The sequence below is a fragment of the Eretmochelys imbricata genome, chromosome 17 (genome assembly GCF_965152235.1).
Source record: "Eretmochelys imbricata isolate rEreImb1 chromosome 17, rEreImb1.hap1, whole genome shotgun sequence".
NCBI classification, from domain to species: Eukaryota; Metazoa; Chordata; order Testudines; family Cheloniidae; genus Eretmochelys; species Eretmochelys imbricata.
Genome location: NC_135588.1, coordinates 835,233 through 860,946, shown reverse-complemented (window position 1 = coordinate 860,946; position 25,714 = coordinate 835,233). Strand labels below are relative to the sequence as shown.

Sequence of the window (25,714 nt, the reverse complement as noted above, 5' to 3'; positions counted from 1 at the left end):
GGACAGAGAATGGAAAGTGCAGGGCCAGGGCCCAGCTCCCTCCTGCTCCTGGCTTTGTCTGTACCTGTTGTGTGCGGCGCTCTGAGCACCTGCAGTCCTCTGGTGCCTTCTGGTGGCCAGGTGCAGGCAGCACAGGGTGTTTCTCCTGTGCACAGCAGCAGCAGGCCTCCTGACTGCCTATGGTAGGGATCGGCAGCTTTTGGTGCGGGCCCGTCGGGGAAATCCACTGGCGGGCCAGGCCGGTTTGTTTACCTGCAGTGTCTGCAGGTTCGGCAGATCGCAGCTCCCACTGGCTGTGGTTTGCCAGTCCAGGCCAATGGGGGCTGCGGGAAGCGGAGGCCAGCACATCCCTCAGCCCACGGGCCACATGCCAAAGGTTGCTGATCCCTGGCCTAGGGTGAAAGGGGAGGGGTGAGGCTCAGGAGGAGCCAAGGCCTTGGCTGGGTCAGGTTTGTGGCCATGTTCCCCAGCATCATCCTAAGAGAAATGGGTCAGGAGGAAGCAGCAGTGAGAGCTTGTGTCGCCCCAGGGACCCTTCTTCCTTGCAACCCCATTGCAGGTCCCTTACCTGCGTGGGCTGGCTGGTGCCCCTCTGGGACTGGTGGCTGGCATGGTTGACTGTCCAGGGCCCCAGGGACTGGCCGGCGTAGAAATCCATGGGGTAAGTCTGCTGCCACTCGATTTCCTTCAGAGCCACAGCAGCCTGTGGGTGCAAAGTCATGTCACCACAACAAAGGACCCAGCACACAGGGGAGTCGCATGGAGAAGCGACCGGTGTACCAGCCTCTCTCAGCAGGTGCCGGGGGCTCAGACTGCTCCACACATGCACTTTAATGACTTAGTATAATGGCTAGGAGCATTAAACTCCAATCAGAGTCTGCAGCTTTCTGAGGTGCTTGGTACTAAGAGGGCACTGCTGTGGGGAAGCTCGCAGTTCTGGCGTCCCTGACTGCGCATTGCTGTGGGGAAGCTCGCAGCACTGGGGCTGCACTGCATATTAAATCATGACAGAGCATTAGGAACAATCCAGGTGCTCGCTCTGACGTGGTGGGGGGAGCAGAGACGACTGGGAGCACATGAAGAACGACCCTGCAGCACTCCGTGTGGTGTGGCGGGTGGCTATGACTGGCCCTCTCACCCGATGGGACACGAAGACCAGGCAGAGAATTACAAACGTGTCCATCAATATTCCCTAAAATAATGTGCTGCTGGCCCCTTAGTCCCTGTCTGCACTGATAGGGGTGGCTTAGTTACAACCAGGCACAAATTTCCCATGCTGTTATTTGCCTGTGCCCGGCTCCTGGAGCCTCTGCCTTCCCCCAGCTCACCTGCCATGGGCTAGGCAGTTGGGGGAGGAGCAGGAGGCATTTGGGGAGCTTGGGGCTGGCCGGGCTGGGCTGGGGTGCAGCTGATCTATGCTATGGAACAAGTTCAGCCAAGGGAATGTCCATGCTGGCCCCCGAGCCTTGTCTGTCGGGGTCCACCGACTCCACTCCCTGCAGTGCTGGGCACCGGGGTGAGTCCCTGTCCCACCTCTGCCAAGGCGAGACAGGGTGCCGAGAACTTCTTACCTCATAGGGTGTGAGCAGTGGCTTGCTGAAGGCTCCTCCCCAGTCAATGGAGAGCCGGGGACAAGCCACCTGCACCCACCTGGAAGGGAAGCACAGAGGCCATGTTACCCATTTAGTTCAGGCCAGAGCTGCAGCCAGGGTCTGCTCCCTCCCGCCAACCCGCTGGGCAGGGCCTCGCCCAGCAGCAATGGGAGACTTGCTCATACGCTGCCCGGTGATTCCAGGGGCTCGGAACAGTGCAGCAGGGATGGGGGTCACCTGTGAGCACTGTCGTTGCTGGCATAGCTTGGTCTCCCCCAGCGAGGGTCCCTCTCAGACCCTCTCAGCTCCCCCGGGCGAGCAAATCCCCGGTGTGTGTGAGGGCGTAGGCCGCATTCGCTGGGGAGGGCGTTACGTTGCGCCCCGAGTAGCAGCAAAGCTGGAGGCTTTGGGGACCTTTAGTGGCCACCCCCCGTCTGAGGTGCTGCTGCCAGGGCCAGGCCCTTGGCTGTTCAGGGCAGAGGGAGGAAGAGGGGCCTGGCGGACACAAGGGAGCTCTGAACCTACAGAGGCAACAGAGCAAGGGAGGGAGATTCACAGGCACCTCTCCCTGGGCAGTGGTGCTCATTCCCCGCAGGTCGCTAACCCTGTGGCCCACAGCCAGGAGAAAGGGGGTGACCTGCTTCTGCAGCCACGCCAGGGCCCATTGCAAGGCGAGGGGGGCCTCTGCAGACACTCGCCTGGGAGAGGATGGGACGGTGCCTGGACAAGCCCTGGAGAATAGCAATGCAGCGAAGATGACCCCAAGGAGGACTGACGAATGCAGAGCCTGCCCCACAGAATGCAGCGGGCGGGTGCTCCAAGACAGGCCATGCTGGGAGCAGGGTGGGTGGCTCCACATGAATACGTCTTGCTGAACTGGGGCATGGGGAGGGGCTCATGGCCACAGGAACCCAGAGGGCTCTCCCCTTTTACTTCATGGGATCCAAGAGCTGGGGGGCCTGCTTGAGTCCCTGGGGGCTCGCCCCTCTGATCCCAGCCAGGCATCTCCAGCTACTGGGGTGGGGGGGACACACACATACATATGCCAGACCTCACTGGAGCGCATGCTTGGTGTCTCGCCACTCCTCAGCACCATAGCTGCAGGGGATGTGGGGGGCAGCTGGGCCCGCTGGGGTGGGCGGGCCCTCGGGGCTTCCTGCCCAGGCTCTATGCCGCAGCCACCCAAGCCACTGGCCAGGAGTCTCCCGCAGCCAGAGCTGAGCTCTCTGCTGACACTAACCAGAGCATTTCCACTGGGCCTGCGCCCCACTCCCGCAGCTGGGGCTGTGCTGGGGGACTGACAGACAGGAGGAGCGGGCCCATTGGGGGCCCCCACAGCACATCATAAGAAGCGACAGGGGGCCCCCCCCGAGTTGGTTGGGGCCCTGAGCAAGTGCTTGGGCTGCTTATGCCTGGGGCCGGCTCTGCTGACGCTGCACCTGTGCCAGGACAAGTCCCTGGATCTGGGTGACACCAGGGAGCGACGCTCCAACATCCTGGAGTCGAGGCTAAGGCCCCGGTGCTCCAGCGCCCTACTGAGATCACTGGGACTCACCCCTGCCCCCAGCTCCCCTCCTGCCCCGCGGCCCCCTGGGAGAGACTCCCGCTCGTACAGTAAACAAGAGACTGGATGTAAATGAAGCCCATCCCCAGTCCCTGAGGGCCCCACAGCAGGGAGGAGCCTGACACACGGCAGAGTGTGCCTGCCTCCAAGCTCCCACAGGGAGATGTGCCAACGTGCCACTGACACAGAGAGCGCCTCAGCAGGCCACAGGGGCCTCGCACGAGACCATCACGCCCAGCCACCCATGTGCAGGGGGGCCGCGCCAGGCTGGGGTGAAGACTGGCACCGGGGGTCTGCCCAGCCGGCCCCATGGACTGGACGGGGGAATACTCTGGACATCTGGCACACGTGACGGACAGCGCCTCTTGCATGTGTGCACCTGCACGAGGACTCCGGCCCGGGCCCGCCTCCCCCGTGCAGAGGGCCAGACTGGACCTGCCTTGGGAAGGGCAGGTGCAGGGTTCTTATTCTCCTCCTGCAGCAGGGGAGACAGCCAGGGCTCAGGGTTGAGGAGGGTTCACCCGCACCAGAGAGCAGGGTCCAGCAGAGACGGGGAGCGAGGGATCCCCTGGGACGGCGCAGGAGCAGGGGATGTGATGCAGGCTGCGGGAAGAGGCCAGCTGAGAGGATCCAGAGGACCCGGGGGAACAGAGCACAGAGGGGACAGGTCAGACACAGGCCCACACTCACGCGTCCACATTGGGGAACAGCTGCAGCTTGCTAGGGAAGATCTCCGAGAGCAGCACCCTGACGAACGGGAGGCCCAGGGCTTGGAGCCGCGCCTCCAGGTGCTGTGGGGAACGAGACAGAGGGAGCGTTAGGAGAACCCCAGCTCAGCCCAGCGTGCCCGGAGCTCAGGAGGCCCCGTGCGGCAATGCCTGTCAGGTAGGTGGGGAACGTGGGCGATCCAGCCTCTGCTGCCCCTGACAGGAACAGGTATGCTGGGCAAGGCCCCGCCAGAGCAAAGGGGTGCAATGAGCGGGGGAGGGGCTGCCCAGTACAACAGGGAAGGGCCTTGGGAGTATGGGGGTCTGACCCCTGGGATGGGGAGTGGGGTGGGGTAGTCGATACCATAAGGCTCTGGAAGCCCCCAGTCCCTTCAGAGCTCGCCGCTGCAGCAGGGAGAGCTACTGGGGGATGGGACGGAGCCCATTAGACCGGAGGCTGGAGCGGTCCCACCTGAGCCCCATCTGGAGCCCCAGAGAGGGGGCTTCTCTCTGCCCAGCAAAGGAGCAAGACGCGCTGTCCCTCCCGGGGCTCTTTCCCAGAGCCCAGCCAGTCTCTGGCCTCTCTGCACGACTGTCAGTTCCTAGGAACAGCCCCCATACAGCACATAGGGAGCACATCTCCAGCAGCTGGAGCCCAGACCCCATCAGCCCCAAACGGCAGCTTCACTCAGCTCCACCCTCAGCGCTTGCAGTGGACCCTAATGAAGTAATTACTGTTCAGTGACAACAATCGGTTCTCGTAGCAGCAGCCTTCTCCTCCGCTGCCTGCAGCAGGCTCCCCTCCATCCATGCCATCCCATCCCAGCCACCCCCAAGATGCCTCTGTCCTGCCTTCTGGCCATCATGGCCCTTTGCCACAGCAGCCAGGGAGAAGCCGCTGGCAGCATCATCATCTGTCTTGACCTGTGAGAGCTCGAGCTCCTGCAGGCCCCAGGTCTGCTCTTCCCGGCATCCTCAGCTGAAGGGCTCAGCAAAGCCTGCAGCTGCTCTGGCTGCACTGGCCCACAGGGAGCAGGTACAAGCCAGCGCCGAGGGAGCAGGCCGAGAGCTGAGCCGGGCACAGGACTGTACACGCTCCCCCTCCCCAGCACTGCAGTGCCCTGTCCCCCGACCCAGAGCACCCCCCATGTCAGGCCCTGACCCAGAGCAACCCCCTGGCTCCCCCAGTTACTTCAGCACTGCCCCCTACCAAGCTGCCCCCGCAGCGCTGATGCACCTCCCCTCTGACCCCAGCACCCCCGGCTAGCCTAGCCTTGCAGCTCCCCCGCCAGCCCAAGAGCAGCCTGCTTGCCGTGCTGTGCCAAGCCGGGGGCGGTTTTGTGCCTTGGACTCGAGTGAACCCCCCATTTGTCTCCCGTGTGATGGAAGCTCTGGGGGGAGCAGCGCTCTGGGTGTGACCCCAGGCTGCACGTGGAGATGGGGGGTGGGGCACCCAGGTGCCTCTCTCCCATCACGTCCCTGCGGCCGTAGCCAGCTGTGGAGCAGATACGTGCTGTCCCGGGCGTGCTGGGACACGTCGGGCAGGGAACGGGGGGACATGGATGAGGCCAGGACGGGGCAGCAGTGGGACAAAGGGGAGGGCAGGAGGTGGGAGCCCCAGGCTCAGGGAGCTGCTGCCAGGCCTTGAACTCAGCAAGGATGCGGCACTGCAGAGCCCCAGCCCTGCCTGGCCCTTGGCACTGGGCCAGGACAGGGGAAGCAAAACCAATCCCAAGTTCACGTCACTAAACTAAAAATAGCTCAGAATTAATTGCTGTGCGACCAGCGTGGGGCTCGCGGGGCCGGCTCTCTCCTGCAAGGGGCCCATTTAATGAGGCCTCGGCACGGGCTCCCTCTCATCTCCTGCTAATTGTCCTGCCAGCTCTGCTCCCGAGCTGAAGAAATCCTGTTCGATGGCGATCAATGGGCATGAGCCAGGGCCACAAGGCCAGTCACTGGCCAGGCAAGATCCCCTCCTTGCCCCACTGCACAGTGAGGCCAGGGGGATGATGGGCAGCCACTCATCCATGCAGCCAGCCACATGGGAGGTGCAGCCAGGCAAGTGCCAGGGCAGCAGCAAGCTCAGGGGAGGGGGGAAGTGCTGCAGACCCCAACACGTGGTCCTGAGTGGGGCAGAGGTGGCTCGTGGACAGCAGGGAAGAGGGGGCAGCTGCAGGTCCCAGAAGGGGTGATGGATTCAGAGAAAAAGCCAGTTTCTCTTTCCCTGCTCCTGGGGCGCAGCGAAGCGTGCTTAATTGAGCCCTTTGGGGGATCTGCCTCCCCAGAGCCGGGCTGGGGGGAGCCTGATCCCCAGGCCAAGCTGGCTGCGGGACAGGCGCGTCTCTAGAGGTACCTGCAGGATGGAGGTGGAGCCCTGGCGCCCCAGGGTCCCGAGAATGAGTCCCCAGCTCCGGGCGCGGGCAGCGGTGTGGATGGCCTCCTGCCGGGCATGCTGCATGTGCTCATGGGCGTAGTGCTCCCTGGAGAAGACTTTGCTGTAGGGGTCGTACCTGCGCAGAAGACAGAGCTGAGAGCAGGCCCGGCTGGCCGGGCCCAGCAGTTCAGACCCCGGGGGGGATCGGGACCGCCAGGGCGCTGCACTCACAGCTGCCCACAACGGACACGACATTCTGGGTGGGGTCTCTCTGCAGGGAGGGGGCCGAGCCCCTGTTCTGGCAGGGAGTGGCCAGGACACAAGCACAGGTTCCTCGCTGCTCTGAGATGAGAGCTCTCTGCAGGCAGCCCCACACCACTGCCATTCCCGTCAGTCACAGGTCACTGGGCTCCCCTCTGACCGCATGCTGGGAGGAGAGGGGTACCGGCTAACTGTCCCTCCTCCACACCCCATGGGGGGCAGCACACACCCACCGCCCTGCCAACCCCCCTCTCCCTCTAACAGCGCTGACGGCTCCTACGACTCGGCTCCCGGCCTGAGAAGCCAGGTGGGGCAAGGCCAGGGCTCTTTGCTCTCCTGGTGCCACCTGCTAGGGCTGACAGGACCCCTGGAGGTGCCACAACATTGTGTCCCCCGCACTGCGACAGCCACCTCAGGCCAGCCGCTCCCTGCCAGGCGAGGACCGTCCGGGGGAGGTGCCCTCTGGCCTGGCCCAGATACAGGAGCCTGCGGGGACGGTTCATTAGACCCAGCAGGTCCTGTGGTGTAAGACTGAGCCCTTCCTACCACCCGCATTAGAGGGGGAATGAGCCCAGACACTGTGGGAATGGGTCACTCGAGAACGCTCCCAGCCAGCGGCCCCGTGGCGCTCCGACCCAGCTCTCAACACAGGGCAGAGCAGGGCATGCGTGAACAGAGATCCGGCTCCTCTTTGCTCAGCCCCTGGCTTCAGCCCTGCCAAAGGCTGCCATGCACGCAGGCCGGGCCACTCGCTCTCCTCCTGCTCTGTCATTCTTCCCCCTCATCAATTATGAAGAAATCTTTGATTTGTTGCTTTGTTTGACGAAGAGAATTTTAATCAAATCCCACTTGGGCTGCAACAGCTTCCCCAGCCCCATAAACCTGACGTGCATCTCCCGTTAGTAACAAACGACCTACTAAGAAATTCAGATTTCACAAAATGGGCCAGCCTTTTGCTCCTGATATTTCATCTGCTTTCAGCAGCCTCATCATCACATTTTATGGCCTCTGCCTGCAGCAGCCGAGGAGTTTAATGGCTGCACCTCAAAGAGCTTTCACAGGTACTTGTCAAAATGTTTATATTCAGCCTGAGTAAATGGCTGGTGTTCATCTCATCAAGCCCGGCTCCCCTCTGCACCTCTCCCTCAGCCCTGGAGCTGCTCCTGCTTGTGCTTGCTCCCTGTTTGACGCCTCCTCTGCCAGCCACGTCCGCCTGAGAGCCCAACACCCTGGAGGAGGCCAGCCCGTGCTGCTGGGAGCTGGAGGGTGAAGGCCCAGGAGCAACAGCTGCCAGAGGCCCTGTCTGCCTGCCCAGCGCTCTCTGCCGACAGGAGAGCCGTCCCGCTGGCGTCATAACAGCACCCCGCAAGTGGCAGCAGCTGCACTGGCGGGAGCTCTCTGTGCACACGAGCACTCTTGTCAGTGTGATCTATGTTGCTCGGGGCGGGTTATACGACATAACCTGTAGTGGAGACGGAGCCTGAGAGGCCCATGAACAGGGTCTGCTCTTGGTAGCAAGTTCTGGCCCACCGCCTCTCTCCTCACCCAGCCCTGCTGCACCGTGGGCCAGTGGTGGTTTGCAGAGAGCTGGCTGCTGGCTTCCCCACCCCTGCTCTGGCAGCAAATTGTATTACGAAGCTAAAAAACCGTTAAACGTTCCCCAGCATCCCTGCCACGGGCTCCCACGGGGGGTGGGGGGGTAGGCAAAAGCCAATGGGAGGGGAGCCGGGTCTGAGTGACAGCCAGGGGAAGGAGAGGCGGGATGCCCCGCTAGAAATGGGAGGGGAGCCGGGTCTGAGCTATGTGTGTCTGACTATGCCCATGCCAGGAAATCCCATATCCCCTCCCCAGCAACGTACTGCATGAATGCTGGTGACCCCTCCCCTCCACCCCTGCAGCCTGGCTGGCTCCAGTACCTGTAGGCAGGAACTCGGGGGTTGGCAATCATGACAGACTCCAGGTGGAAGCGCCCATCCCCCAGGTACCTGTAAGCGGGAGAGAAGAGCTCAGGGAGGCTGCTCAGGAGCCAGCTGACTCCAGAGTTTGGTTCAGCCCCGGTCTGACTGCCCAGTGCTGCTGCATCTGAGCGCTGGGTACAGGAGCCCACGCCAGCCCCTGCTGCTCACAACAGGCACGGAGCAGGTGAAGCAACCGACTCAGGGCTGGGTTCAGGCAGCCCGGCCCTCTGGGACTTGCAAACCAAGCCTGTGAGGCCACGTGGGGACGCGTCGGTGCCAGTGGGCAGGGGAGAACCAGCCCACGCTGGCGTCAGTCAGAGAAACCTCCCTCCACGCGCGCAGCTGGCTCCGCCCTGGTGCGCATCACAGCAGGGCAGGCTACCCTCCTTTCGGCTGACTTATAAGTGGAGCTCAAACAGCCCCCGGAGTGAGCAGGCTGAGGAGCGTCCTCGGCCTTTACAGGGTGAATGCACTTGGCCGCTGCCTCCTTTGCTTTAACAGCCTCACCTGCAGACCATGAAAGACCAGAGGACGTGGCTCTGGGAGCCTGCGTGGGGGACGAGCTCTGGCGTCCCCGAGTTAAGGTCGGGGCTTTGCGCCTGCTTCCACTGGTGGGGAAGGGTTTGCTGTGACTGTGCCAGGCCTCTCCATGTGCAACACACCCACCTGCACAGCGATGGGGCTGGCCCTCATCACAGCTCCTGGCCCAGCCCATAGCTAGGTTCCAGGGGCCAGGCCAGCAGAGCCGCGGTGCTGTAACCCCGGAGTGTAGACGCAGCCTAAACCAATGGCAGGGGTTTTCGGTCGCTGTAGGAACACCACCTTTCTAAGCACTGGCAGCCAGCTCAATGGACGCGTCCACACTGGGGCTTAGGTGCTCGGGGTGTGGATTCTTCACAGCCCTGAGTGACGTAGCTATGTTGACGTAAATTTTAATTGTAGACCAGGTCTCCAGAGGGAACAGACCCCAACCATGCTAAGCTGCCCCCCATTGTACACCCAGCAGCTGGCACCTGGGCACAAGGGAGACTGCAGCCCTGGGCACTGACCCGTCTCATGGGTACCACAGGTAGGGAAATGAGTCCGGAGCATATTTTAAACAACCCGATTTCCATTCCCACCACTTCACCTCGGGCTCTCCCCGCCAGCACATGCCACACCTGCCGCCTGGGTGAGCGCCCCCTGCTGGAGCCAGGAGAGGCCTCCATTCTCCACCCAAAAATGGATTCCTGCTGCTGGACCGGGGCAGAGAGGGTGAGTCAATGTGCACCTCGGAGTTGCTCAATAGCAACGTCTGGTTAGAGACATTTCTGCTTCCATTTCTAATCAGATTTCAAGTCAGCAATTACATTTCAAAGCCTTTCATTCAGCTGCCCTAATGGAGTGAGGGCCTGGAAAATGAATTCAGACGTAAAACTTGACTAGATTTTGCCCTTAATTGGAGAATGACATTTTGGAAGATCAAAGCTAATTTGTCTGCAAAAGTTCGCCCCAGAGACGGGGCTCAGTAAGAAAATAACACCTCAGAAAGGGGCCTGTGGAGTCCTGCGGGTACAACAGCCAGTGCCACAGCCGGGACTCACCTGCAGCAGCTGGACACCCACATCTGCAATGGAACAAGAGCCCACAACTGCACCCACTGGAGCTTCTCTCCATCACTAGGAGAGGCCGGGGAAGGGGGCTGGTCTTGAAAAGCCCCGGTCTACATGAACATGGCGTGGAGCCTGAATCCCCCTCCCCGAGAGGGTGGGAGGGCGGGAAATTGGAAGGAAACACATTTAATACTGATCGAAGGAAACCCATGATTGACCTGTGGAACTCACTGCCACAAGACATGACGGGGAGCAGGAGCTCAGCAGGACTGCAGTAGGAATCAGGCATTTACATGGCTAGTTCCTTTAGGCAGAATGAGGATTTACTGGACAGCTCCGAACCCTCAAGCCAGGGCCTGAGACGCCCATTGGCTGAGGAGGCGTGGGGGACACCCCCTTATGCAGTGTGCCCCAGACTTTCCAAGGCCAAGCCCTCTTCAGGAAATGAAGCCAATGGCGTGTGTCCCCCCCATACCATGTGGCCATGCCACTCTTCAGCTGTCCCCTGGGGGGACGGTTCTTGTTGCCTCCTTTGGAGCTGGTGACTGGGCTAAAGGAAGCCCCTCTGGGCGGTGCCTGTGTGCCTCTCACCATGCTGTGTGTCTACAGAACCCACCAGAGCAGCCCCTGCCGTGCCACCTGGTGCAATGTACCCAGTGCCGTGCCAGCCCGGAGTTAGGGCAGCTGCAACACAGCGAGCTGGAGGGGCCTGTCACTCAGTCACAGGAGTTCTTGAGAAAACGTCTAATGGCTCTGAGCCGGCTCTGAGGCGTCAGATCCAAGCACGGGCATCAGGCGCTCCCGAGGCTCTGGGGAGAGAGCAGCAGAACAGAGCGGAGCCTGGAGCTGGGCCAGGCCGGGCAGGAGGAAGGGAGGCTGGGGCCCGCCAGAGGTGAATTTGAACGGGGAAGAGCAGCAGGCCCAGCTTGGGCTCCTGCCAGAGAGCAGTGTGGAATGACGGGGTGTGTGTGAGGGGTCCTCCCCACCCCACACGCCTGCACTGTCAGCAGGATCCCACGCACCGTGCACTGAAGGGCCAGCATCCCCCAGTGGGCTGGGGTGAGACACACCAAGCTGGCCTCCAGGAACATGTCCCCTGTTACACCCCAAGAGTCACCCTCCTCCCAGCACAATGGGCCAACAACCCTGACTCAGGCCGTTCAAATCACTGGGCATGCTAACCCGAGCGGGTGGATACCACCCTGTCCCACTTCAAGCTCCCAGGCGGGCTCAAGGGGCAGCGTGAGCTGTGGGTCACCTGTCCTACACACGGACCGCCCCCGAGAGCACGGCCAGCACAGCTCTGCCTGGGCTCCCCCTGGGTGGGGTCGTTTATTTATTTATTCTGCAGCTCACTGTATTCACAGTACATTAAGCATTTCCATTACCTAAAATAATTAGGTGATAGGAAGCGAAGTGCTCCCTCTAATTTGCTGTCCTTAAATAAAATTAATGGTGCTGTGATGTTGGGGCCTGGCCATTCGTCTTCTCCAATTATCTGCCCGCCTTTCCATCTATTATCTAGTCTGATCTATGACTCAATTATTCCTTCTGCGCTACAAGCGCAAGCCACTCTGTGTGGAGCCTGTCAGGCGGGTCCTGTCTCCCCCAGGTCTGGAGCACGGGGACCCACCTCTGCCAGATCCCCCCCGGAGCACAGGCAATCCCAGGCTCCACCGAGGTTTCTGTCGCTCCCTCGACACGCATGGGGCTGTACAAATGGGGGAAGAGGCCTGCTCTATGCACAGGTTTTGTATCGCCTGACCTAGAGGACCTAAAACCACCCACTGTTGAAGTGTTGCTCAGCCCATAGCTATTCCCAGCCCGCAGAGGGCAGAGCTAAGCAGAGAGCTGGGCTGAAGGCAGAGGTGCGAGGGGGCCGTGACGGGCAAAAGGACAGAAAGGCAGAGGACATGACCCAGAACATAGGGAAGCCAGGGCCCCCAGGGCAGACCCCCATTTCCAGGAGCTCTGGTCTGTGCCCCACAGCTGAGCGAGACCCTCTCCATGAGCCGGGCTGTGGCATCTTGTGGGCAGAATGGGTGGCACAGCCCAAAGGACAGCAGAGTCCCCCCTCCCTGCAGAGAGGTGCAGGACTGGAGTAGCCAGGAGCTCCCCGCACAGCCAGTGCCCCGCCCCACTCCCCACAGCACCCCCTGCTGGGAGAGGCCGGGGCTGCTGTAGCCAGGAGCTCTCCCCACAGCCCCCTGCCCTCCTCCCTACAGCGCCCCCTGCTGAAGGAGACCAGAGCAATATAAACAGAAAGGGGAAGTGTTTGCGATGAAGGAGTGCTATATAATCCCTGGTACTTACACAATGGCATCTGTGTCCGGCCCCAGCCGGGGAGATGTGCAGCCCAGGATCTCGCCTGGCGAGAGCGGCTTGCACTGCGGGATGCTGACCTTGTACTCGGAGCGCAGCACCTGGGATGCCGCCTGTGGGGAAGAGACAAGGGGTCAGAGACCAAACGTGGAGGATGGGGTTTCGGGGTGGGCTGGGCTGAGAACAAACTGCCCCAGAAGCCGAGGGAGGTGGAGAGGGACGGAGCAGCAGAGAGGTCTGTGCTTGGAATACAGCCCCTGACTGACTGCACAGGGCAGCACAGGGTGTTCCCAGGCCGTCTCATCACACCTCCGCCCTCAGACTCTGTGTCCTTGGCCCCAACACCTGGGCCCGGGCCAGCCCCCAGCAGCAGGCTCCCCCAGCCCAGGGCAAAGGAGAGGGCAGCGCATTCCGAGTGGATCCAGGGTACAGGCGAGGGGCCCTGGGATGGAGGGTGGGGTGTCTGGCAGAGGCGAGGTCTCCTCCAGGCAGGGCTGTGGCCGGCCAGAGCAGCGAGAACTCGCCTGGCCGAGTGAAGTGGCCCTGCCTCAGTGAGGGAACGTTGGGCCAGACGCTGGGAGCCACTAGCAGACGCATCAATTAAAATACAAGAGAAAATGTTTAATGCTTCAATGACCCCATGTTTAGACAGACACGGCTCAAGAGGCTCATTCATCTCTCCCGTCCTGCTGAGCTGGCCATTCACGAGGAGCAGCTAATCCGCAGCCAGACCTGCCAGCGCCTGCTGGAGCTTCCCCTGCCACTACCAGCGTCGCAGCAAAATGCCAAGTGCTCTGCTGCCTGCCCTGACATTTACAGGGCCGGCTCCTCGGCATGGGGGGAGCACGGTCATGAAACATTGATCAGAGTTCGTACAGAGCACTTGATCAACATTATGGCAGGAGAATATTATTGCAGCTACTCATTAGAGGGGAACCGGCGGCCCTGAGCAATCGCCGAGGCTGGAAAGAGAGATACCACTAGACACACAGGTGTACACCCGCCCCCGACAGGTGTGCACCCTGCCCAGCACCCCCCCACCCACAGAGAGGTGTGCACCCTGCCCAGCACCCCCCACCCACAGAGAGGTGTGCACCCTGCCCAGCACCTCCCCCACCCACAGAGAGGTGTGCACCCTGCCCAGCACCCCCCACCCACAGAGAGGTGTGCACCCTGCCCAGCACCCCCCCACCCACAGAGAGGTGTGCACCCTGGCCAGCACCCCCCCACCCACAGAGAGGTGTGCACCCTGCCCAGCACCCCCCACCCACAGAGAGGTGTGCACCCTGCCCAGCACCTCCCCCACCCACAGAGAGGTGTGCACCCTGCCCAGCACCCCCCACCCACAGAGAGGGGTGCACCCTGCCCAGCACCCCCCACCCACAGAGAGGTGTGCACCCTGCCCAGCACCCCCCCCACCCACAGAGAGGTGTGCACCCTGCCCAGCACCCCCCCCACCCACAGAGAGGTGTGCACCCTGCCCAGCACCCCCCCCCCCACAGAGAGGTGTGCACCCTGCCCAGCACCCCCCACCCACAGAGAGGTGTGCACCCTGCCCAGCACCTCCCCCACCCACAGAGAGGTGTGCACCCTGCCCAGCACCCCCCACCCACAGAGAGGGGTGCACCCTGCCCAGCACCCCCCACCCACAGAGAGGTGTGCACCCTGCCCAGCACCCCCCCCACCCACAGAGAGGTGTGCACCCTGCCCAGCACCCCCCCCACCCACAGAGAGGTGTGCACCCTGCCCAGCACCCCCCCCCCCACAGAGAGGTGTGCACCCTGCCCAGCACCCCCCCACCCACAGAGAGGTGTGCACCCTGCCCAGCACCCCCCACCCACAGAGAGGTGTGCACCCTGCCCAGCACCCCCCACCCACAGAGAGGTGTGCACCCTGGCCAGCAACCCCCCACCCACAGAGAGGTGTGCACCCTGCCCAGCACCTCCCACCCACCCACAGAGAGGTGTGCACCCTGCCCAGCAACCCCCCACCCACAGAGAGGTGTGCACCCTGCCCAGCACCCCCCCCACCCACAGAGAGGTGTGCACCCTGCCCAGCACCCCCCCCACCCACAGAGAGGTGTGCACCCTGCCCAGCACCCCCCCCACCCACAGAGAGGTGTGCACCCTGCCCAGCACCCCCCACCCACAGAGAGGTGTGCACCCTGCCCAGCACCCCCCACCCGCAGAGAGGTGTGCACCCTGCCCAGCACCCCCCCCACCCACAGAGAGGTGTGCACCCTGCCCAGCACCCCCCACCCACAGAGAGGTGTGCACCCTGCCCAGCACCCCCCCACCCACAGAGAGGTGTGCACCCTGCCCAGCACCCCCCCACCCACAGAGAGGTGTGCACCCTGCCCAGCAACCCCCCCACTCACAGAGAGGTGTGCACCCTGCCCAGCACCCCCCCACCCACAGAGAGGTGTGCACCCTGCCCAGCACCCCCCACCCACAGAGAGGTGTGCACCCTGCCCAGCACCCCCCCCACCCACAGAGAGGTGTGCACCCTGCCCAGCACCCCCCACCCACAGAGAGGTGTGCACCCTGCCCAGCACCCCCCCCACCCACAGAGAGGTGTGCACCCTGCCCAGCACCTCCCACCCGCAGAGAGGTGTGCACCCTGCCCAGCACCCCCCCACCCACAGAGAGGTGTGCACCCTGCCCAGCACCCCCCCACAGACACACAGACACAGGCTCTGGCAGGCGCCCTGCCCTGCCACATGCAGCGTTGTGCTCTGCAGCTCAGCCCGGAGGGGGCTGCAGCCCAGCAGGGGGGGAAGGCCGGGTCTCTGCACACCCTGCAGTTTTAGGGCCCTTCGGGGTAAAATGGTTTGCAAAGAGCAAGTTCTTCCCCCTCCCCTCCCTTCATCCTGGTGCCGAGCCCATGTGGCCCAGCCTCAGCACAGGAGCCCCCACCCCCTGACACTGCAGAACCCAGGCGTGGAGGCCCCCACAACTGCCTGATTTCCAGGCTGAACATGGATCTTGATACAAATGCAACTGCCAAGGAGAGAGGCGTGCAAGTGAGCTGTTGATTGCGGGACGTTCACCGTCCCTGCTGTGCTCCTTATAAACCCACTCAGTCCCGTCGGCCCTGGGAGCCCACGGTTTGCAGGTACCAGGTGGTGCTCCAGTATTTTCTGGCATGGCTCCCTGAAGAGGACCCAGCATTGGAGCAGGGTGACCCGGAAGCCACCAGGCGCTGGCTCCGGGAAGTTGTTGCTTATCTGCATTCACAGGCACTGGGAGGCAGCTGCTTGCAGGGAATGAAAGAGCCCCCCGCTGGCAAGGCGGCATGGGGCTGGGGCTCCCGTGTTGTTACTGGTGTGAGGCCCCACAGCTGTCTCACCTGCAAAGCAGAGACAAACTGGATGGTGCTGACCAGAGCCAGGCAGGCGCCCTTGGGGAAGTTGAAGTGGATGGTCTCCACGAAGTGGGACGTGTCGATCTTGATATCCACAAACACATAGAGCATCTTCACCCCCTGCGTGGCGTCAATGGGAACTAGGGCCAAGGAGAGAGAGGCGTGAGGTCAGCTGGCTGCCCCCAGCACAGCCGGCTCGCAGAGCCTCCCTACTGCAGCACCTCCCAGCCCACGCACAGGCACCGGCTGGGGAAGCAGCAAGAGAGTGTGGCTTGAGCCCAGCTGCTGAGCCGTCTCCCCGGCCTGCGTGCAGCCGTTGTGTAAGGAGAGGGGCCCTCAGCGGCACCACACTGGCTTGCCGAAGCCATCAGGCAGCCCCTGCCCCCATTTGCAGAGGCTCCCGGCTCGCTGTGCGCTGGTCAGTGCTGTTCATGTCATCTATTTACACCGAGGAACGTTTCACAGGCAGGCAGGGCTCCAGGCCCAGTCGCAGAGCTCGCCAGGAGATGATGCGCGAGTCCCTCGGCCTGGCAGCGCCAGCCTGCCATGGCCAGGTCAGGGCTTGTAGCACGCAGCTGGGACAGCATGGTGAGCTGCGTGCCGCAGGCAAAGGAGAGCAGCACGCGGTCATTTCTCTCTGGGTAACAGCCACCCAGGGAATGGAAGAACTACTCTCCATGCTAAGGAGCCCATGTCGCCACGATTAAGGGACTAATTAAAGAACCCAGGGTCCGCATTGACCCATAACGCCGCACTCCATGCCCATTTCAGTGCCGTTCACCTGAGCCCAACTAAGTGCCAAATTACTCGCTCCTGGGGGGCTGTGAGGGGCTGCAGGCCCACAGAGGGAGTTGTGCCCTTGCCCTTCACAGAGCACGAGGCATGGCACAAAGGCCTGGGCACAAAGGCCAGGGAGAGCTCGCTGTAACGGTAACCAGCCTGCTACCGGGCATCACCCGACCACAGGAGCTCTGCTCAGAACAGCCAGGGCAGCCGCCGGCCAATCGACGGGGAATGCAACCCAGGGCGAATGGCCAGAAGCTGCACTGCAGACAGCCCCGCTGGCTCCTCGCGGCGACCAGACCACTGCCTTGCCCTGCCCCTCCCCGCCCCTCCGGGGCCTGAGGCCCGAGTGCCACCCTGAGGCCCGGGAAGTCAGAGCCGCAGCTGCAGCACAGGGAGGTGCAGCTCACGCCCCTCCGGTTCCCCTGCAGTCCCGCCATACCCCGCCTCAGGCTCCGGGGCAATCCCGCCATGGGCGGGCCCAGCACCTGGCAGCATCGCGCAGGCCTGCACCATGTGAGCCACTGTGGGAGACACGGCACCTTGTGTCCCCCGGCTCCGGGGCTGCAGTCAGAACACCACAGGCCTCATCTTGCCACGCAGGGCCAGGCTGGCTCAGCATTTGGCTGGTAGCTCAGCAGAGGGGGAGCCCTTCCGCATCAGAGTGACCCCAGAGGTGCTGCCTTTCAGAGAAGTTGTAAAGGCCCCCAGCACGCTTCCCAAGTCGCGGCCATGCCTGGTACATGTGCGGGCTCTGGCACAGCTGCCCCAGCACCGGCCGGATCAGGCAGAGTGTTAGCCAGTTTCTTCCCTTCAGCTCTTGTGCAGAGCTGCTTGCCCAGGAAGAAGTGCTCCCTGCCAGCAGTGGCTGCATTTCCCGGAAAGGGCTGGGGACCTTCATCAGGAGAGCCCAGTGCATAAAGCAGCTCCCACCCATACTGGAGAGATGCCCCTGGAGGAATATTACTCTGGTCCCCCAAATGGGACCCAACCGGGGGTCCCTTCAGGCAGGCAGCAGCTTTGCGTGAGCTCCTGCTCCCGAGTGCTTCTCTTTTCGCCGTTCATTAATCTAGCAGCCGGGACAGACCAGGAGTTCTTATGTCCTCAGGCTATTGACCTGTCTCCCTCTGACCCTCGCTCCTATAGTGCAGTGATGGACATTGATAGCTGTGGCCACTCGCCTGGACGTGGGTTGGGACCCTCGCTTTTCAACCCTGCAATATTCTATAAGAAATGTGATTACCAAAAGTCATTTCCATGCCCTGTAAATTCACCCCCCAGGGAGGCTTCTCCATCTGGGGCTCATGATGCAGAGACAGATGACAGACCCACCCCTGGCAGGGTGCCTGGGCTGACCTGCATGAACTCCCACCAGTGGGGACTGGGCTCCAGAACTGTCTGGGAGCGAGGGAGACGGTCCCAGGGAGCCAGAGGAGTCGGCACTGGGCTTAGAACTGGCTCCAGGACTCAGCCAGACCCCAGCTCCCACGGCACAGAGCCTGAGCCTCTGGACAGCACAGACAGGCCCCCCCATGCCCGCTGATGCCAGGGACACACAGGGAGGGTCCTGGGTGACTGATGCTGAAGTGCCCAATGGGCGGGGGTGCCCTGCTGTCCACTGTAAATGCCCAGGGAGTGTGTGTCCCATGAGCTCTTTGTGGTCAAGCACCTGGGTCACACAGCACGCCCCCAGGCAGGCAGGTGCGCTCTGGCCATGTCAGCAGGGACACAGTCAGGCCCCAGGCCAGTCTCAGTGGGGTAAGGGCCGCACAGCCCGCCCACCCCGAGCCAGGAGGTGGCCTCCTGGAGCCGGGCTGGGGGATGCCTTCGTCCGCCCCAGCCTTGCCCTGCCCTCCACTACCTGGGGCAACAATTCCACAGAGCCACCTTAAAACCCAAAGTGCCTTATTGTTATTTTTGGGCGGATTCCACCCTGGGTGGACTTCAAAGTTAGCAGCATCTGGGACAGCAGCGCAGTTTCCATGGCAACTGAATCCAGAGTACCCTTCCGCCTAGGGAGCACAGAGCCGCCTCCTCGCCTGCCCTTTAAACCAGCCCTTACGGCCCCGCTGCCACCAGACCAGGGCTAGCACGGGCCCCAGAGCAGGGCAGCCCCAGCCAGACCTGCCTCTTCTGCTCCCCTAGGCCTCCTTCAGCCCCTCCTTCCCCTCCCTTCTGCTCTGGCTTCCACGAGACCCCCCGGCACCTGCTCACAAGCACAGCACCTCCCACTCCTCTCCCCGTGCCTGGGACTGAGGGAGCCCGGCTGCGTGTGGCACCTCCCGTACCAGTGTCTCTGGAGACGGAGAATGGGCACATGACAGGGACTCAGGACTCTTGGGTTCTAACCCTGCCCGAGCCCCGGCCCTTCCCTCTCGTCCCCTGGGGAGAGCACTGACCTGCCTGCGGGGCCGGGGAGGGGTCACTGATCAGTGTGTATCAGGCCGTGCAGGGAAGGGGGCAGGAGCACCAGGGTCAGGCCGCGGGTGAATTTCCACCCCAGTCCCTGTCCTGGACCGAGGCACTGCAGGCCCGGTGGTCTCACTGTTCCAGAGCCTGAACACCCAGGGCCCCAGGAGCGGGACAGGGCTGGCAGAACGTCCCCACACACAGGTGTGGGGAAGCTCCCCCTTCCCCCCAAGCAGGAAGTGAGAGGGCGTTTTCTGAGCAGCAGCCGGAGGGCCCAGGGTGCCAAGCACAGCTCCTCGGGGACAGGGCAGGGCTGACCGGAGGCTTCCTTTGTCTGCCATGCAGCCTTCACCCCATGCCTGGGCATTCAGTATCTAAAGGACCCGCCCAGGCCCATGTGTCTGGCACATGCAGCAGGGAACAGTGCTGCAGGGCTGGCTCGGACCTCGGGAACCGCCCGGGGATCACTCCTGTGCTGAGACCCTGTGACAGGAGAGTGGCTGTAATGCCATCACGCCAGGGACTGCCCTGGGGCATGCAGCCCCCTCACCAGGACCACTGTTTATGGCAGCAGCAGGAGGGGACGGGTCTGCTCAGACCGTGTGCTGCACCATGGAAGCCAAACACAGGAGAGGCAAAGGCCACCATGAGCAGGGAGCGTGAGGCCGGCAACAGGCAGGGGGGCAAAGAGAGCTAGACGTGGGGAGTGGGACTGACCGGGCAATGCTGTCTCCAAGGGGTCCCTGTGCCATGGAGGGCAGAAGCCCAGGAGGGAGGCGTGACCCCCTCTCTCTCCCTCCCCTGGGAGGCATTTGGATCCCATTGGGGGGTCATATCCACTCTCCCCAACTCGAGAGAAAGTGACAGGAGCCTCCCGCTGGTGCTGGTCCAGAAGAGGCTACGGCAAATGTCTCCATGTGAGTGGTACCGGTGTTTTCCAGCTGGGAGCTCCTCCACTCGGCATGCATGGCTGGTTCGGGCCCCACCACCAGCCCCTGGAGCACACGGCGCTGCTTGCAGCTCGGCTGCGCAGAGCTGGCCATCTCGTTCACAGAACCTGCCTGTCGGGCAGCAACGACCTCCCCACAGAGCGGAAGCCCCAGTTCAATACATGGCCAGAGGGAGCTCACAAGCTGGCCGAGTGCCCCAAGGGCACAGCACAGCCTCCTGGCAGGCACCACAGCCCAGTGCCCATGGGAACAAGCGACAGACAGCCACAGCTCAGATCTGAAAGTCTGGGCTCCCCACAGGGCCCCAGCAGCCTGGGGGCCCCGCACACAGCAGAGTTTGCAGCCACGCTGCAGACCGGTGGTAAGGCCAGACAGGGCTGAGCAGGCTGAGGCTCCGGAGGAGCCCAGAGAATCCAGGCTGCCATTCGCCGCTCCTAAGGCTCAAGAGCGGGTGAGGCCGGCAACGTGCCCTCCACGCTCCCCAACCCAGGTGGCCTGAGGGCGCAGCGGGGATGATGTCTCGTCCCTGGGCTGCCGCAGGAGGAGCTGCTGGGGAGCCAGCACCCCGATGCTTGTCCACACAGATGCCGTGGCGCATGCTAAGGACAGACCCCTCACCGTCCTAACGCCTCCTGGACGCACCAGCCTGGCTGCTGCGGCACAGGGCTCGAGAGAGAACCTGAGACAAGATCGTCATTGCCAGCACTGCACTCGCAGGCATCTACACAGCGCCTGCCAGGCCCCCATGGCCCGGCTTTGCCGGGCATCGGCACAGCCTCTGAGCCAGAGGGCCGCAGCCGCAGAGCAGGGGCAGTGGAGAGCAGCAGGGAGCAGCAAAGGTTCCTCCCATGCAGCCTGAACCGCGTCCATCAATTGCGCGTCCAGAGAACAGGGAGCTTGGGTGGCCGAACAGACAACAAAGGCGCTCTGGGCCAGAGCAGAGAGATTCCCTCTTCAGGAGGTTATGGACTCTCCACTAAGCCTGGGACTGACTCCGAGAGGGGCTTGGGGGGATCGGCCTCGGGATTGGGGCTCAGGGGCTGGGGGGAGATCGGCCTGGGGACTGGGGTTTGGGAAGTGTGTGTGTGGGGAGGGGGGATCGGCCTGGGATTTGGTAGGGTTGGGGGACAGGGTCGGCCTGGGGACTGGGGTTTGGGAGGGTTGGGTGGGGATCGGCCTGGGGATTGGGGTGTCAGGGGCTGGTGGGGTTGGCTTGGGGTTTGGGAGGGTTGGGGCGAGATAGGCCTGGGGTTTGGGAGGGTTGGACGGGGATCGACCTGGGGACTGGGGGTCGGGCCTGGGGGGGATCGGCCTGGGGCCTCGGGTTTGGGAAGGTTGGGGGAGATCAGCCTGGGGCCTGGGGTTCAGTGGCGGGAAGTCTGGTCTGTTTTACACTGGCTTTTCCCTCTGTACTGACCCTGACCCAGAACACTCCCAGGCACCAGCAACCAGACACCCCAGATCCCCCTTTACTGGAGCCAGAGCCCCGGTCCGTACCCAGGCAGCTGTGTCCGTAGTGCACCAGGAAGTCGGCCCCAAGGGCCCTCGCCGTAAAATCATCCACACAGCACGCACCGTAGGTCACGTCTCCCATCACCACCACCTCGGCACCGGTGAACCTGCGGGAAGGCAGAAGGGGGAGCATGAGGCCAGCACTGGGAGAAAATAACAGAACGCCACTAGCCGTCACCTTCAGCCCCCAACTAAAACCCCTCCAACGCATTATTAAGGATCTACAACCTATCCTGAAGGATGACCCAACACTCTCACAAATCTTGGGAGACAGGCCAGTCCTTGCCTACAGACAGCCCCGCAACCTGAAGCAAATACTCACCAACAACCACATACCACACAACAGAACCACTAACCCAGGAACCTATCCTTGCAACAAAGCCCGTTGCCAACTGTGCCCACATATCTATTCAGGGGACACCATCACAGGGCCTAATCACATCAGCCACACTATCAGAGGCTCGTTCACCTGCACATCCACCAATGTGATATATGCCATCATGTGCCAGCAATGCCCCTCTGCCATGTACATTGGTCAAACTGGACAGTCTCTACGTAAAAGAATAAATGGACACAAATCAGATGTCAAGAATTGTAACATTCATAAACCAGTCGGAGAACACTTCAGTCTCTCTGGTCACGCAATCACAGACATGAAGGTCGCTATCTTAAAACAAAAAAACTTCAAATCCAGACTCCAGCGAGAAACTGCTGAATTGGAATTCATTTGCAAATTGGATACAATTAACTTAGGCTTGAATAGAGAGTGGGAGTGGCTAAGTCATTATGCAAGGTAACCTATTTCCCCTTGTTTTTTCCTACCCCCCCCCATCCCCACAGACGTTCTTGTTAAACCCTGGATTTGTGCTGGAAATGGCCCACCTTCATTATCATACACACTGTAAGGAGAGTGATCACTTTAGATAAGCTATTATCAGCAGGAGAGTGGGGTGGGGGGAGAGAAAACCTTTTGTAGTGGTAAACACCCATTTTTTCATGCTTTGTGTGTATAGAAAGATCTTCTATACTTTCCACAGTATGCATCCGATGAAGTGAGCTGTAGCTCACGAAAGCTTATGCTCAAATAAATTGGTTAGTCTCTAAGGTGCCACAAGTACTCCTTTTCTTTTTGTTCACTTACAGAATCAGCATGGAGACATCCCTTTCTCAACAACCTTGTCTCCCCAACAAGCTGGCCAAACACAGCCACTTGGTTATCGGACTGTTTAACTTTCTTAACAGCTTTCACCCCATCTGAGACCTTCTCAAAGCTATCCCCACTGGATCTTTCAACAGGAAAGTCAGTGGATCCATTCATAACAGAAAATTTCTGGCTGTTAAGATCTGAAACTTTCTTGATCAAATCACTTTCACACCCTTCAGTTGCAGTAAACTGCTTGCAAAGACTCCATGAGGATTCCTTTCCCGAGGGCTTTTTTATGCAACAATTCACCCTTCACAGAAATTCTGCCCTTACCCTCTTCACCTAGGGCTTGCTCTAGAGGAACACTTTCCTGAGCAACAACAGACTCTTTCTGGGTCTCACTTACATCCAGAATTACCTCTGGCCAATCCGGCGGATTCCTACACCATCCCCTTTCAGGCAAAATTACAGACTTCCTAGATAAAAGGTTAGAAGCATTCTCCTTCCCTTTGCCACACACAAGTTCAGGAATCTTTTCCTTCTTTTTACAGGTTTCCACACCCTCAGTAGGTAACACAATCACATCACCTTCATGCTCTCCTTGTGCCCTGGATAGGATCTCACCCTGATCAGACAGAGTTGCTATGCCCCTTCCCAACAACACACTAGCAACGGGCAAAATACAAGCACCAGAATTGTCTGGTCTCTGGGATTTTACATAGACACTAACTGGATGCGACCTAGTTACAGGGCCATTCTCTTGAGCAGACACAAACTTAGGGCCATTCCCATCCTGGGCTTTAGCTGAATCCAGAACCAGCTCTGAGACAACTGCAGTACCCTCAACCATCACAGGCTGAAAGGCCCCTTCTGTCTGCTCCACAGACGAAGAAGAGCCGGACACACTTTCTCCTTTCCCAGACACACAGCTTGGGATCTCATTCCCCTGGTCCCAGCACACAAGGCTGGTCATAGACAACTGCTTGGAGATCAGGGTAGCTCCCTCCATAGGCAAGTCAATACCCCTGACAGACACAAGCACATTTCCTTCACTGTCCCAATTCTCCACCCAGCTAACAGGTAAGGTCCAGGGACACTCATCTTTCACTCTCCTTGCCTTCCCACCCTGCTGACTAGACAAAGCCATCAGCTCACAAGGCTGTCTAGGCCCATCCAGACTTTCCTTACCAAGCACCTTGCCACTCCCAACAGATCCCCTGCCCTGCCTGTGTCTCCCCCCACTCAGCTGGGGTCTCAGCTCCCACTGTGCTCATCACTGCCCTTGCTGTCCCAGTGGGGACAGGCAGCGAGCTCGCTGCTTTCCTCACTGCATCAGAGCCAGCGTGAGCCCCCTCTCTGGTGTGCGAGGGGGCGGGGAGCATCTCTCTGTCCCACCCAGCCCCAGGGGTCTGGTTACAGGCAGGCAGGTACCCTGAGCCTAGCAGATCCTCCCCGCTGCCAGCCAGGTCATCTGCATTTTCACTGACCATTTCCCTCTCCACCGATTGGTTCCCTGGATTCAAATTCAAACCCTCGACAGTTACAGGAGCAGGGCCTGGATCCTGTCCCAAAGAGACACAGTCACCCCACAATAGGGTCTCACAGCCAATATCCTGGAGAACCCCAACGACCAGCCAGACCCACCCCTCCTGGGTCTGCACAGGGATCCGGGCCACAGGCAGGGCGAGGGGCTTCATCCCTGGGACCCTCACCCAGCTCACACAGCCCCATAGCATCTGGTGAGGCTGCATCACCCAGGGCCTTACAACAATTCTCTCTGTCCCAGGATCTCGCCACCCATGAATGTCTCCCCATTGACCATCACCTTCCACTCCCACTGGCGGTCCGAGGGGCCTGAACCCAGGAAACTCCACACAGACATATAGGTTGGGGTCAGGAGTGGGAGCCTGTCCACCTCCCCACCCATCTGGCTGACGGAGTCTATGGCCTTGGGACCCAGCAAGGGAGCTAGACACTGGGGCTTTTCCGCAGGGTCCCCCTGGTTCAAATCGCCAGCCTGCTCAAAGGCAGTGAGGTGGCATCCACATCCCCCACCCCTTAACCAGGGGCAGCAATTTAGTCTCGAGGTTCCCTGCGGAACTGGCACCCCGGGGTCTATCCCCACTCACCCTGGGGGGTCCCCTAGGCCTGTCTGCTCCCCCACTGCCACTTCATGCTGCTGCTGCTTCTGCAGCTCTTTCTCGGGCTCTCGCTGTCTCTCACAGTCCTCTTGCTCTCTCGGACTCAGCTCCAATCCCGTCAGTCTCCGATCCCCCGATGGGGAACCCGATCGTGAAGACCCCCGTCTGGTCGGGGACAGGAGTCTTGGGGATGCCTGGCCACCACTCCAGCTGCTCCCAGATCCTGCTATAGCCCCGTTTGGGGTCAGGAATCTGTTCCTTACAGCGGTCATCCAGAGGAAACATTAAGGTCCTGTCAACTGTGCCCACCGCACGCCTGGCACTGCTAGAAGGGTCTGAACGCCATCCCTGCTCAGCCTGCATACCCAAGGCTCCCCGCGTCCCCTGCATCCAGCATGCCCATGACACCTCACGCTTGCGTCTGTGGGGAGCAGACTGGGGCCCTTAGAGGGTCCCAGGCACTGTCCCACATGTGGTGCTGGACCATTAGAGGAGCATTTGCTGGTTAGGTGGCACCTGGAGAGAAATATGAGTCACACAGCTCCCCGTCAGCGCCCGCCTTCTGCTCCTGGAACGAGCCTCAGCGGAGGAAAAGCGTGCCCAGCTCCCGGTCCCACACAGCCGGAGCAGAGCCAGAACCCGCCAGGAAGTGCAGCCATCCGGCTGGCACCCACGAGGCCAGGGTGGGGCGGCTTGTGACAGGCCTGGTGCCAGAGGCAGAGGCTGGTCTGTGATTTAAAGGCACCACCTCTGTAGGTATTTTATTGCACCAGTCCAGGGATTATTATCTTGGCCGCATGCCCAGGGAGCTGCTGTGGTATTTTAATTAGGAAAGCAGGTATTGTAATGACAAAGCCCCTGCCTGAAGGGGCTGGTTAAACCATATGCTAATTCCTTATTTACATCCAGGTTTCACTGAGCACTTGCAGGAGCCGCTCTCCTCCTATTGTCTGGGCCCTATCTCACTGCACCACCCTCCCGCCTTGCCTCCCCCACGGGGCTGGAGCGCAGCGAGCTGGCTCCCCCCAGACAGGGCTCAGCG

At 61.3% G+C, this 25,714-nt stretch overlaps 1 protein-coding gene across 4 annotated transcripts in view; it reads right to left on the bottom strand.

Moving 5' to 3' along the window:
- The window catches only part of DPH1 (diphthamide biosynthesis 1), a 60,797-nt gene that overhangs the window by 2,386 nt on the left and 32,697 nt on the right, over positions 1-25,714 (bottom strand). For 2 of the 4 annotated variants that reach the window (XM_077836598.1, XM_077836602.1), the window contains 9 exons: positions 21,373-21,494; positions 15,719-15,873; positions 12,362-12,483; positions 8,415-8,483; positions 6,217-6,373; positions 3,847-3,947; positions 1,572-1,650; positions 569-703; positions 182-392 (listed from right to left, as the gene is read on the bottom strand). In XM_077836598.1, coding sequence (XP_077692724.1) covers positions 249-392; positions 569-703; positions 1,572-1,650; positions 3,847-3,947; positions 6,217-6,373; positions 8,415-8,483; positions 12,362-12,483; positions 15,719-15,873; positions 21,373-21,494 — 1,084 coding nt within the window. In that variant the 3' untranslated portion in view covers positions 182-248. Of the gene's footprint in view, positions 1-181; positions 393-568; positions 704-1,571; positions 1,651-3,846; positions 3,948-6,216; positions 6,374-8,414; positions 8,484-12,361; positions 12,484-15,718; positions 15,874-21,372; positions 21,495-25,714 lie in introns of those variants that run through there. The other 2 variants (XM_077836600.1, XM_077836601.1) reach the window with 1 other exon arrangement.